The sequence below is a fragment of the Eleutherodactylus coqui genome, chromosome 1 (genome assembly GCF_035609145.1).
Source record: "Eleutherodactylus coqui strain aEleCoq1 chromosome 1, aEleCoq1.hap1, whole genome shotgun sequence".
In the NCBI taxonomy this organism is placed as follows: Eukaryota; Metazoa; Chordata; class Amphibia; order Anura; family Eleutherodactylidae; genus Eleutherodactylus; species Eleutherodactylus coqui.
The window spans coordinates 437,632,572-437,647,288 of NC_089837.1; the positions used below are offsets into that span (position 1 = coordinate 437,632,572).

Sequence of the window (14,717 nt, forward strand, 5' to 3'; positions counted from 1 at the left end):
TACATCATCATGTCCAGGCCCTGGGGGAGCAGAGCAGTCACAAACCATGATGCGGGCTCCACCATGCTTTACGGTTAGGATGAGGTTTTGGTGTTGATGTGCAGGGTACTTTTTCCTCTAAACACAGTATTATGCAGCTGTACTAAAAAGTTCCACTTTTGTCTCATCTGTCCATAGAACATCTCAGAAGTATTGTGGAACATCTGGGTGGTTTCGAGAAGACCTAAAATGGGCTAGAATGTTTGCTTTTGGACATCAGTGGTGTCCTTTGTGGTGCCCTTCCATGAAATTCATTCTTGTTTAGTGTTTTTCTAATGGTGGACAAAGGAACCAAGGTTTTTGTAGTTTGTAGAGTCTTCTGTTGGTCTTTTCCCGTTATCCTTGGGTTTTTACTGATGATTTTACATTATGTTCTTGGAGTAATTTTAATAGGGTGCCAACTCCCTGGGAGAGTAGCAACAGTCCTACATTTTCTCCATTTGTAGATAGAGAAAGACAGGAATGATACAACTATTTGTGTGTCATTACTTAGACTTTGTTTGTCTATAATTGTGACTTAGCTACTATAACAAGCGGACGCCATTTTATTAGTGATTAATGCAGCCATCCAGATGATTCCAAATGGTCCACTTATTTTTTCTTGAAATTGTATATAAACATTAGGCAGTAGACTCATAAACTCGCTCTAGTGTTGGTTTTAGACAGTTCATCATTTAAAGGGCTTCTGTCACTACCTATAAGCACCATAAACTAGTTTATAGACGAAAGCGCAGGAATGGGTACCCGAATAAGCACACCCCTGGACCCATTGGAACCTGCCCTGTGAGCACTAACTTATTTTATGGTGCTCATAGGAGAATTTTTTAAACTATGCCTATAGTGGTGAACAGCTAAAACACGTACATGGTGTTTATTTTAACAGCTCCAGTAAGCTAGATTCGAACTGAACAAATTGCAGTTGATTTGACTTAATACATTTATTATTTGCTTATAAGGAAATGATTCAGTCAGGTCTGTTTTGAGAAGTTTTCTGCGCTGATTACATAACTATTCCATCTTCCCTAATTGGGGACGAACAGATCTCCATGGTCATTTCTAGCCATGGATTAAATGTCTTTATTAAAGACTGTTGGTGTTAATAGAGTCCCACATTTTAACTACATCCAACTTGATTTATTTTCTGTATGTTCCTTTGTGGCATTTAATCTATTGTAATAAATGTCTTGTTGAGAACATTCTCTTTATTTCGCTATAGTTCACTGTTGTGTCCTCAATTATGTTCACAATTAATAGCAAACAACAATGGCAATGAAATATTACATTAACATTGATTTGATATAGTAATTGAGTTAGTCGTGTACTTTATGTCCTGATTTCAGAACAAATGTAGCAAGAATTTTCGTGACTGCAAAAAAAAACAAAAAAACAAAAATAAAGTTTTAAGACCCCAGTAGACATCAGTGTTCAGTTGTTCAAAGCCACCGATAACAGTAGAGCTGGACGACTCTCTAATGCATATGAGCGCCCTTCAACTTTTTGCCCAACAGATGATGTAGGGAAAAAGAAGGATCGGGAAAATTTAATTTCAGCTTTCGATCCTTTTGTTCCAGAAGAGATAACCTGGCTACGGCTAACCTTCCTAAACATCTGAACATTAGGCCCAGGCGAACATTCTTGTGAATATGGGGGCTAAGAAAGCAGTAGGCTGAACAATAATTTGGCTGACAGCTGTTAAAGGTGTTTTCCAGGGAGAATACATTGATAACCTATCCTCAGGATAGGTCCTCAATACTTGATCGTCTGGGGTCTGTCGCTCGAGACCCCTACCGATCAGCTAAGCGGGCGCATGCTGTCAGGGCCGCAAATACATAGAGGTTGGAGCTGAAGCAGCGGAAGTATACACGCCGACCTCTGTGTAGTGGGCGGCACTTGTAACTACAGACACAGCTCTCATTGAAATTAGTGGGATTACAAGTGCCGGACACTACACGGAGGTCGGTGCTGAGGCTACTGCTCTGACCTCTGTGTATGCGCCCGCTCAGCTGATCGGTTGGGATTCTGAGCAACAGCCCCCAGCCGATCAAGTATTGATGACCTATCATAAGGATAGGTCATTCATTGATATCATGAATAGCATTCTTCCTGTAAAACCCCTTTGAAGAGCACTCCCTTCTATTGATTTTAACCCTTTCAAATCCACTGTCTGACTTCTAAAGACATTATGATTTAAGGCTGTGCAGCTCCAATGTTGGAAGATGTCCGTCGGGGTTCTCTTACTGTATATTGCCAGCCTCTCTGCTGTCGGAGCCTATCCAACGTGTCACCTCATGCAGTACTGGCTTTAGCCAGCAGATAGCGCCGTTTTATAATGGCAGAAAAGAGTAAGCCCCCTAGGAAAACCAGGACACAAATTGGATTGGAAAGGGTTAATAGTCACAACAGTTTTGATCACCAGCCTCCTCCAGAATCTGGTGGCATCAGTCTTCCAGTTTCTATTATATCTAGGTAATGTAGCCAGTGTTTCTTTAATTTTGAACTTGCAAATTATGCTCTCTAGGCATACTCAGTAATATCTTTTTTTATCCTTTTTCTTGTTTGAGCAAGGCAGTGATCTCTTCACTTAACTTTTTGGAACATTCTCTTGACTTAGCAATATTTCTACATGCAATCAAACGTCACAGTTAACACAGCCCTAGCCACTCCACGTATTTGATGTGTTTTCTCTCAAGCACACCCCATGCAACTAATGAAGCCCTTGATTAGTTGTATCAGGTGTTCTTGAGACACCTGACTTGCAAATGTGTGCTCTTATGAGGCATTCTTTACAGGAGATTGAATACTGTAATTCTGAGACAGTAGTCATCAAAAGTGGCATTGTGTGTTGAATTTGGAGAAACCACTTGTTATATTAGTAGTGTTGAGCTATTTAAATTGTTCTTGTTTGACTGTTTTTTTTTTTTTGCAAACAGCTGAAAGTTTGTAAATTTCGTAAATTCGCCATATAAAAGTAATTTGCAGTGGGATTTAAATAATTTTGATTGCAACTGCAACTATTGATATCATTGCCTATGCCTGATTAGTAACTGCCCCTTTCTACTCATCCATTTTCACAGGGCCATATTCTAGTTAGCATTTTGCATTAGAATTTACAAGCCAAAACCAAGAGTGGGTCCAAAATACAAAAGGGGTGCAAATCTTTCCAATATAGTTTTTTCAGTGTATTTTCCACTCCTGATGTGGCAAAATGGGTATTTTGGCACCAAGAATGGGGAATGGGACTGTTGTCTCTGCACCCCTATGTCTACACACCTTTCTGTACAAGGTCTTTGTGTAGTATATGTAAAGCACAAGCCCGAGGCTGTATATTGTATATGTAATGCAGTATATTATGTGTAACACATGTCTCTTTTACCATAGGACAATTCTCTACATTTGCAATCTTCTCAAAACGTGACTGTAAATGCAAGAAACTCTGAAGGACAGATCATGGGCAGATTGACAGTTGGTAAGTCACGTCTGGTGGGAAAGAACACATTTATCCTGATGAAAGAAATCTGAATAAAGACACAGTCGCCTTGTGATGTAGCAGCGGCATGCAATTTTTGATGCTGCAACTCTCCGAGCGAAGGAAAGCACCATAAATGTGTCTGTAGAACCCTAACATTAGTAATGGTCTCAGGATGGTGATAATGAATAGAACATACGTTTCCATGTAAAGAATATGCTTACTGCACTGAATAATGAGGCAGGAAATGCAGAATATCCCAAACAACATATTCCTTAGCAGTATTTTTCAGTGTAATGTTCAATATACTTAGATAGAAGCCAAGGATTGATTAAACAGCAGAAAACTTGCATACTCTCCAAATGAATGCATGTAAGTCATACAGCCACTGTAGATCATTAGAGGATGAAAGTATACTCAATTGTGCTGCAATAAATGAGAAATATTGGACAGAGGAAGTACAGAACACAAAAAGATACACAGCAAAAGAAAAGAAAACTTTTTGTGTAGTCCGAACTATAACATGTAGTCTCATTTACTTTCAAAGAAGTTCTTTGGTTGGTTTAGAAAACTCATTGTACCCTATTAGGGAATTCTGAGCTAACAGACAATTCAAGACCATCTCCTGTTAATCAAATGGAGAGCAGCTAAAAAGTGTAGGACCGGGCACATCAGTGCATTAGAAAGACAGCTCATTGATTTCACCTGTGGAGGTACTGCAGAGGAAACGAAGAGTATCTGACAAAGAGCCCCATAGATTACATGTCAGTGTCGTACAAAGTGGATGATACATTTATGACTGCTGTCACAAGTTCCTTTCAACTAAAGTCTAATACATTCTCATCCAGGCTTCATACAGTGGCATCTGGGATGGAAAATAACATTATTGTATATTCCTTGCATGCTATGGACATTGTAGTTATTCTTAACACACATATAGTCATCTTTACACTTTATTCACATGAGCATTTTTACGTTGGCTGAAAATCGCGACCATCTGAAGCGTTGGCTGCCAATGCATTCATCCAGATGACCGATTTTTGGCTGCGTAATATTGTTGTGCCGGGAAAAATAGCACATACGCGACCGAAATCGGCAACAGAAATTATACTCTGCCGGAAAAGATTGGTCTTGCTCTATCTTTTGACCGATATATGCTGGCGGCTCCCATAGACTCCAATGCAGAGAAAAGCTTACAGGTGCTTCTATTTAGGCATTAGAAGTCATTCTGAGGATTTATGCCGATGGATTTCCGGGCTGCAGCATATTTTTTCCCTAATACGTTGCACCCGGCCATGTGAATGGGCGAGAAAACGCTAATTAAGCTCTGGATTTGATTGCGTCCATAAAAACGCATACGTTCATGTGAATAAAGCCTTAGACTAATTAAAGGGGATTTCCAGCACTAAACTGTTGATGACCTATCCTTAGGAAAGGTCATCAATAGTTGATTGCGGAGGTCCGTCGCTTGGGACCCCCGCTGAACAGGTAATTAAAGAGGAAGAAAAATACATATATACGCCTTTGCAACCAATTTTCTTTTATTACTTCAATGCATCTGCAGAGAAAAAGAAGCAATTCCGAAAATAATCTTCAATAACAATTTCCTACTATTTTTTTGTCTCTATCTGCTATGCAGACTTGTGTATCGCCATAGTAACAGACTACAAACAAACTCTGTGTAGTCACGTCCTGTAGTCACACTCCCTTCCATTTTCACTCCATGTTTTCATAAGATACATTTTGAATATAGGCAGAAAGCTGGGAACAGATAGAAAAATTATGATTGCAGGACCTGACTACACGGTGTTTGTTGTCTGTTACCATGGAGAAGCACAGGTCTGCATAAGAGCTGCAGACACAAAGAAATGGTAGGAACTTTGTAATGCAGACTATTTGCAAAGTTGCTTTATTTTTCGTTTTAGAGGCATCGGTTTAAAAGAAATGGGTTGCAGAAGTGTGCATTGCCTTTAAGTATTGAGCAGTTATTCAGTTGGCTCATCTAAAGAGTACCAAGTTTGTTGTGTTTGCTTGCGGGTGTATTACTTGTCTCCCAGATAAAGCTCTTTAATCAGGAACTGTCTGCTTTAGCTGCTGCACTTCAGTAACCATCACTTTCTTCAGCCCTGGTAATTACTGGAGTACTGTAGTAACATATTACATCTACGGAGAATATGCCTCCAAGTCCCACATACCGCGCATTTGCTCCTATTCATAATACGCTTGATTGCAGATCATATTTTATAGTGAAATTCATTAATTTGTAATTGACAATTCCACAAAGCAATTAACTTCTGCCTGTGTGTGCTTTGGCATTGTGTTGCTCGGTCTTTTACCTTTAGATATTTGTTTCTCCTTTAGGAAGGATGAGGAATAATTAAATGGCTGTACAGTATTTTTCTTGGCGACGCTGAAAAGTTAGCTTATTTTCTCATCAAAACTCTGTGCCTCATTAATATTAAAGCCTTAAGCACACGGAAATACATACAGTATATACAGGCAGAATCAATAACCTTAAAGAATGTGTGCCGCTTAGAAATGTATAATGAACTGGCATGCAAAGGAAATCTCATTTATTCCTATGGACCTGTGACACCTCAATAGGCACATCGTTTTAATTGCCTATTAATTCAAATCTCTTAGTTACTCATGGTCTCCTGCATAACAACATGTCATAGAATAGACTTACTGTACACATATTGCTCACAACCTAATGTTTGCTGGTTCAATCCCCGCATGGTTCAGGTAGCCGGTTGACTCAGCCTTCCATCCTTCCAAGGTCGGTAAAATGAGTCCCCAGCTTGGTGGGGGGTAATAAATAAATTGCTTGAAAGTGCTTGCAGAATAAGTGACCACTATACAAATAACAAGATTTATTATATTATTCTATTTTACAGTAAAAACAATAGTTTACACACTATTTAAAAGCATCTCAGACCTTTGAACATAGGTTTTGAGTGCCATCCGGTTGTTTTTAATACAAAGTTAGTTTGGAAACTTTGTCATTGGGAGAACAAAATAGAAAAGTATGATCCAAATCAGTAGAAAATAGAAAATGATTCCTCACTAGTTTGGTCGTGTTAACAGTTCTCAGTAGGAGAGAAGTCAGTGAAAGAAGCCACTGCCAGATCTATCGACTTTTCTCCTGTGAGGACAAAGAAATCCAACATGCCGACCGCTCTTGTCTCCAACATCTGTGGACGCCCATATATACATTAGATTTATGTAATACCCAGTCAACGCAGCCATAACAGGGGTATTCCCAAGATAGCTGATATACGTTTAATCGGTGGGGGATCCCTACCGATTCTGAGAACCGAAGTCCTTTGTTTCCCTCATCTCCCCTCTTCAAGGTCACTGCACCCCCCACAGTGAGGAGGAGCTTGAATGGAGCAGCATTTGTGTATGTATGCTGTCACCGCTTCATTCATTTTCAGTGGGACTGACGGAAATAAAAGAGCGCTTGTACTTGGCCATTTTGGACAGCCCCATTGACATGATTGAAGCATACTCGATCACCACTCCATTCAATTGCCTCCTTACTGTGGGGGCTGCAGTGAGCCCAATAGACCACCTGAATAGGTGATGAATAGAGATGACCGAGCACCAAAATGCTCGGGTCCTCGTTATTCCAGTCGAGCTTTTCATAAAATTCGAAAGCTCTATTCGAGTAATGAACCCCATTCACTTCAATGGGAGACTCGAGCATTTTGTATGGGACCCGCCGGTTGCCGAGCTTTTTTTTTTGTTTCCTGTGACGGAGGGCCAAAACTGGGGCGGGGTTGAACACGGCGTTGTGCTCGCTCCAGTAGTGAGCACCATCGAGTATGCTAATACTCGAACGAGCATCAAGCTCGGAAGAGTACGTTCGCTCAACTCTAGTATGAACATTAATCTTGGAAATACCTTTTTAAATGCAGGTAATTGAGTTTCCGTTTCTGAAAATCAGCAAGAATCATTTATAGGAAGCATCAAATCTACTGCAACGTTATTTGTTGAATACAAAGCAATACCTCTGCCATTACTGCAAGACTGTAATTGTTGTTTAGACTATTACTAAAAGCTGAAGTAAACTGTATACCTCCAGTTTGCTAATCAAAGCTACCAGGACTCGTGTCAGTCATTTTGTCATTAACTCTTGCAGTCCCTGGAAAGTGGCACTGGCGTCATGAGACAAACCACAGTTATCAATTGTTGACTGAAAAAAAAGTTTGGTACCATGTGAGCCTATATGGATGTGATTGGTTTGCATTTAAAAGAATACTGCAACAGAAACAAACATTTTTAACCAGACACTGATAAGGGAGTGAAGGTTTTCTGGTCTCTGAATTACTGTTACGGGTAGTCATCAAGCCAGTAGTATTCTCTAAGTAAAAAAAAAGCAGAATGTTTTATTTTTGCCTGATTTTCTGATGAAAATTGCCCATTCAAGTAAAAAAATGGATTTCACTCGCATGATGCAAATGATGAGTTCGAGCCATTCTTAATGCATGTAACCATGGGGACCATAACAAAAAATTAAGAGAACCATAAAGTGCAAATCGGTAAATTTTTGCATTTTTTATGTGGGAAAAAACAATACAAATCTGATAAAATTGCATATGAAAATCACAAAAACACATGAAAATCACAAAAAAATTGGCACCAAAAAATCACACAGCCATATATGCCTTTACACTTTCCGCATCGCAGGCAAAAATCACATAAATGAAGAATACCTGAGATCAAGTCCCGAACTAAATTAGAGTTTTCTCATCTATTACATGGCAGCTGCGCGCGTATAGGCGAAAAAATATACTGCTCGTGTTGGCAAAAATTCTCAGAATGACTTCTAATTAGAGATGGGCGAGCACCAAAATGTTCGGGTGCTCGTTACTCGGGACGAAATTTCCGCGATGCTCGAGGGTTCGTTTCGAGTGACGAACCCCATTGAATTCAATGGGCGACCCGAGCATTTTTGTATATCGCCGATGCGCGCTAAGGTTTTCATTTGTGAAAATCGGGGCAATTCAAGAAAGTGATGGGAACGACACAGCAACGGATAGGGCAGGCGAGGGGCTACATGTTGGGCTGCATCTCAAGTTCACAGGTCCCACTATTAAGCCACAATAGCGGCAAGAGTGCCCCCCCCCCCGCACTGTCAGCATAAAGATCGTTCTTCTCTGCCGCAGCAGTAACAGCTGTGGCAGAGAAGAACGATGTTAGCCCATTGAATTCAATGGAGTCAGCAATACAGCCGACTCCATTGAAAGCAATGGGCTGCCGACGATCGCGGGATGAATTGCAGGGAAGGGCTTGACGGATGCGCATCCGCAAATCGCGTGACCGGTGCCCGAAAATCGCCCGAAAATCGGGCGGAGCTGTCCAGCGCATTGCATTCAATGGAGCCGGCAATACAGCCCGCTCCATTGAAAGCAATGCGCTGCGGGCGAGTGTGGGATGAATTGTCGGGAATGGCTTAAATATATAAGCCCTTCCCTGCAATTCATCCAGAAAAGTGTTAAACTAAAAAATATATATATACTGACCTGCTCCCGGCAGCCGGAGTTCCGCGAGGCCGTCCTGCAGTGGGTGTGAAGGGGGTGTGAGTCAGACCTGCCCCCTGATTGGCTCAGCGCTGAGCCAATCAGGGGGCAGGTCTGACTCACACCCCCTTCACACCCACTGAATGGGTGTGAGTGAGACCTGCCTCTGATTGGCTCAGCGCTGAGCCAATCAGGGGGCAGGTCTGACTCACACCCCCTTCACACCCACTGCAGGACGGCCGCGCGGAACTCCGGCTGCCGGTAGCAGGTCAGTATATATATATTTTTTAGTTTAACACTTTTCTGGATGAATTGCAGGGAAGGGCTTATATATTTAAGCCCTTCCCGACAATTCATCCCGCGATCGTCGGCAGCCCATTGATTTCAATGGAGTCGGCTGTATTGCCGGCTCCATTGAATTCAATGGGCAAACATCGTTCTTCTCTGCCACAGCTGTTACAGCTGTGGCAGAGAAGAATGATTTGTCTTCTATATGTTCTCAATGGGGTCGGCGCTGCTGCCGCCGGCCCCATTGAGCGCATATAGAGAAGAAGGACCGTTGGGGTTCTTGAAGCCTAAAATCACTCCTAACACTCTCCCTATAGCAGCCCCGGCATCAACAGCACTTTCCCTCAGCTAAGTGAGAACGCATCTGTGGCGAGCCGCAGGCCGGCAGATTTTAATACTCGGGTGACACCTAATCTCGCCAGCCACTCACTGCAGGGGGGTGGTATAGGGCTTGAACATTGCAGGGGGAAGTTGTAATGCCTTCCCTGTCTTTCTATTGGCCAGAAAAGCACGCAAATTTCTCAGGGAAGAAAATGAAAGTAACCCGAACATTGCGTGGTGCTCGTTACGAGTAACGAGCATCTCGAACACCCTAATACTCGAACGAGTATCAAGCTCGGACGAGTATGCTCGCTCATCTCTACTTCTAATGCTTAAATAAAGTCAGCTGTCTTCTTTCCCTGGCATTAGACACAGATAAACTCCCTCCCCCTCCCTTTTTTTATCAGCTCACATAGAATCCTATAGGAGCCGTCAGTGTATCTCGGAAAAAGATAGGACAAGACCTATCTTTTCATGCACCGTATAAAATCAGTCGCCAATGTGCTATTTTTCCGGTCATGATGTTTTACGTGCTCAAAAATTTTTCATGTGAGAAGTGGAACAGCTAGTAGTCTTCTCTTGTGCCCCTGCCTCATGTGGGTTACTAGTAATGTGACCCAGTAGTTACCAAGGCCTCCAATACGAAGAAATTCTATGCATTTTAGAATGAATGCCCTCCTTCGTCATGGGGCGCTTCTCATCGTTTTCCTTCCTTGCTTTTTCAGCTACTAGTTTGCATCTTTTCTGCCTACGCAGGCACTCTCGTGGAAGGGCAGTTAGCTCACTGCGAAGTTCTCACGTGCAACATGCGTGCTATCAGCCCACCCTTGTCACTGGTTCACTTGTGGAAAACTCAGCCAGAGCATTATACAGTGTGAGTTTTTCATAGAACGGTAGAGTTTGAAGGGCCCCCCAGGGTCATCGGGTCCAATCCCCTGCTCAATGCAGGATCAGCAAATCATCCCAGATAGATATTTGTCCCGCTTTTGTTTAAACACTTCCATTAAAGGAGAACTCACCACCTCCCGTAGTAACCTGTTCCACTCATTCATCACCTTCACTGTCAGAACATTTTTCAAAGTATCTAATCTATGTCTCCTCCCTTTCAGTTTCATCCCACTGTTTAATGTAACTTCCGCTGTACACTTGCTGCAAGAGCAGTCTGTTGCGCTTGGACTCAATTTGTTATCTGCACCTTAGTTGGGCTTTTCATTGTAAAATAGGTTATACATTTTCTGTAAATTTAAGAACGGCCATGCAGACCTCAGATAAAAATACAATCAAAGGGAGGTCTTCTATTCCACAGGGGGTCTTATGAATTTGACCGCAAAGTAAATTCTCCTTTGCCCGTGTCTAGTACTACCTCAGCTTGCCTTCCCTTAGGGCCTGCACCTTTACATTATATGAAAGGATGGCATAGAGGAAAGGTTAGTGTAGTTTGTATTTATCCATGTCTTGGATGAAGCTTGGCACATAGTGTGCGTTCCATCTTCTCCTGGCTTAATGTAAGCCTGCATCTGCATCTTCTCCTTAAAACTATGTTTGATCTATTTCAGGAAAGAACTTTGGATAAAGTCATTAATTATGTAAGTCATTCATTATCCTAATCACAGTAATCCTCCACCGGCTCCCCCTTTTGACAGTTGGCTCAATAATTTACTGTCAGAGCAAAGGGAATTTGTGTGCTGATGTCAAATTAAAATGTTCAGAATCCTGTCATTAAAAAGCTCCAAATTTTCCTTCACTTATTAATTTGTGTTTGCATTGGGATTAATCATGGATTTTGTTGTACCTTGTGGAAAGGGGTCAAAAAATGCTCACAACCCGTTTGTGCATAGTCTACATTTAACACATGGCTCTTGGAACAAGGTTGTCATGATGAGTACAATTTTTGGGAGATGCATATTGGTCGGGGCACATATTTCTTAGGTTATATACTAGGGGTAGCATGGATACAATGTTGCAATATTAATTCACACCAGGATGGCCATTGTAAATTGAAAATTGCGTAACTTGATAATGAAAACTAGTTATTGGCTCTGAAGGAACAAAATGCCATCCCAAAATTGGAATAAAGAACTATAAGAAGAGAACAAATACATATAGAACAGTTTGTTACATATAGAAGTCATACAGAGTTGCTGGAAGATGTAAATCACTTTCTATGGTGAGGACAGGAGCTTCTTCAGGGTTCTGTACAGAACACACCGTGTACCAGAGAAAGAACATGGAGTCGCCCTCGCCTGGTGTCACAAGGAGCGGCTCATCCTGGTACAGGTAAAGAACAGTACAGAACATGTAACACCACACTGTACTGTAGGGAGGCGCTATTAGACAGCCAATCAGTGCAGGCACTTCAGTAATACAGGTGATTTACCAGTGAGACGCCCATGCTGTTTGCTGGATTTTTTAGCAAAGTGCACATGCCGCTGATCCGGGCTGTCTGTGACATTCTGTATTGAGTCTGGCATCGAGTTAAATAGTCTTGGAAAGACCACAGTATGTTGAAGATATTGTAACCTGAGGCCATGGTAATATAAACTGTTGCACCCAAAGGGCCTGCCTGACTCCATCCAAGGGACACACATTGAATGTCCCACACCTGCTATTTGCAGCATAGATGTGTGTGGTTACTCTCCATTACACTACGGTGGGCACCGGAGTGAACGTACTCATCTATTTCAATATATATGTATATTGTTACATTATGAGCAATATATATAATTTATTCACTGCATAGTAAAACCAAAGGGACTCTAAGACTTACTAGTGTAAGCAGGTTTATCACCAGGCTAAATATACCCAGGGAGGACACAGTATGACTCAGAAGTCAATTCTGGACTCAGTTGCGTGACTCCTGACTCACTACCACCAAAAATTAACTAAAACAGTCCCGGAATCCTAGAAATGTCCTGGAATGACAAACGTGATGAATGATTGTCTCCATCTAAAACTATTCTGTGTTTTACCCAAGCAACTATAAACCCCCCTAAAAGCACCCTTGGATTTCTGTGCATACACTTGCCTATAGATGATGTTACCCGACTTCACATCCCCTACTCCCATATTACGTTATAACTAGATAAAAGCATCTAGTTATCGTCTTTCTTTATATTTAATGGGCAATGGTCTTTATTTACATTTTCAGTTTTACTGTAAATTTAACCATAGACCAAAAGAACAAAAAAAACTAAATCCCTGTTATGTTGCTATATTGTTGCTATGTAATTTAATGTCAAATGTCATTTTCTCAGCCAGAGAGCTTATACCATGTTTTGCATTTGCAGTACATAAAGGTTGGGATCTGAATATACAGATTTTTTTATTGCAGTGATGTTGATTGTTTTACTATTAGATAATATTTAGCTCTTTTTTTGTGCCTGTTTTACATTTGTATAAAGGAATAAGCAAATTATATTTTTGTACTCCTTGCTAGACAGAACAAAGTATTGGCGTGGCATAATAGTGGTTACTATACTAGGATATTGTAGCCTATGATTAGACTGAGTCATTAGGCTACATACACACATTGGCATCCAGGCTGCTAGACAACGTCTGCATTCGCACACATGAATATAGAACACAGTTTCTGTATGCATGGTAATATCCTACAGTCCAAGAAGAGTTGACTTATTATATTATACATATTATTATTATATTTCATACTGAACTATTTGCTTTTTATCTAACTTGAATTTCATTTTAGATTTTCATTTTGTATATGTTTATGGAAACAGCTATCATGTTTGAGCTGCTGCCATAGTAGCTCCTGAGATTTGGTTTATAGAAGACACTTAGAAATAAGAAAACTAAGTCAGAAAATGACCTATCCACTTCTAAGGGGGAATTTTGTGAGCATGCTTTAAGTCACTGCAGGGAAGGAGATTAGGAAGAAGAGCAATGCAGCTGAGATGTCCTCCTGTGTTATCTCCCTCCAATTTTGTAATAGAGCCGTTACCTTCCATTGTAATACTGCTCTGTAATTATAATGATATTGCACCACCCCTGTGGTATAGCTATAGGGGTTGCAGGAGTTGTAGTTGCAACCAGGCCCCTAAACCAGGGGGCCCAAAGGCTCCCCTCGCCACTGTGTCTGTCGGGTTACCCCAACACTTGTGCCAGTCATTAGCCTCAGATTTTCAATCCCTGTGATAGCTGCATTTAGCTGCTGTTGCCTGACTCCTATTGTAGCTCATACTGTAGTGAGAACTGCAGACTGGGGGGGGGGGGGGGTGTTAAGACAGCAGCAACTGAGTGTAGATGTCACATTGACTGAAGATCCTGAAGATCTGAAGCTACTGACCAAAGCTACAAGCATGAGTGTGGACAAATTGAAAGGGGGACCACTCTAACTACATTGGGGCATAGAGGGGGCCACTATAGCTATGTTATGGCATGGAGGGGCACTGAGCCACTAAGCTTTTTCCTTCTTAGGCCTCATGTCCACGGGGAAAATCAGGCCCGCCGCGGATTCTCCATGCAGAATCCGCAAGCGGGTCCCACCTGCCCTGCGGACATGAAGCTGAAAATAAGAATAAACTCACCTGTACGGATGCTGTGGATCTTCCCTCCGTTGCGGCTGGATCCTCTTTCTATGGCCCGGCGGATGTGCTCAGCGCATCCGTCGGGCCGAAGAAAGAAGATCCGGCCACGACGGTGGGAAGATTCACAGCGTCTGCACAGGTGAATTTTAATTCTGGTACGGGTGTTCCACAGATCCAGACGGCTTCCATAGGCTTCAATAGAAGCCTGCGGGAGCCATCCCCGCGGGAGACCCGCACTAAGATGGAGCATGTCGCGTTTTTTTTCCCACGCGCGGATCCGCGCCTGAAGGGAAAAATGACATCCGCAGGTATTTAACTACCTGCGGGTGTCCAATGCATCCCTATGGGGCGCGGATCCGTATGCGGGAAAAACACTGCGGATTTTAATCCCGTGGAGATGAGGCCTTAGTCCTTCTGCTTCTTCTTCTCTGGAGTAGAAAGATAAAACGTAGGAGGGGGAGAAGGGAAGCTCTTTTATTCTCCTTATCTCTTACTTCACTTTCTCTTCCTCTTCTCCTTCTCCTCCTCCTTCTT

The 14,717-nt window shown here is 42.0% G+C and overlaps 1 protein-coding gene across 2 annotated transcripts in view; it reads left to right on the forward strand.

Moving 5' to 3' along the window:
• SGCG (sarcoglycan gamma) overlaps positions 1-14,717 on the forward strand; it is a 130,409-nt gene that overhangs the window by 72,993 nt on the left and 42,699 nt on the right. For both annotated transcript variants that reach the window (XM_066582234.1, XM_066582225.1), the window contains exon 4: positions 3,418-3,505. In XM_066582234.1, the coding sequence (XP_066438331.1) occupies positions 3,418-3,505 (88 nt within the window). The remainder of the gene's footprint in view (positions 1-3,417; positions 3,506-14,717) is intronic.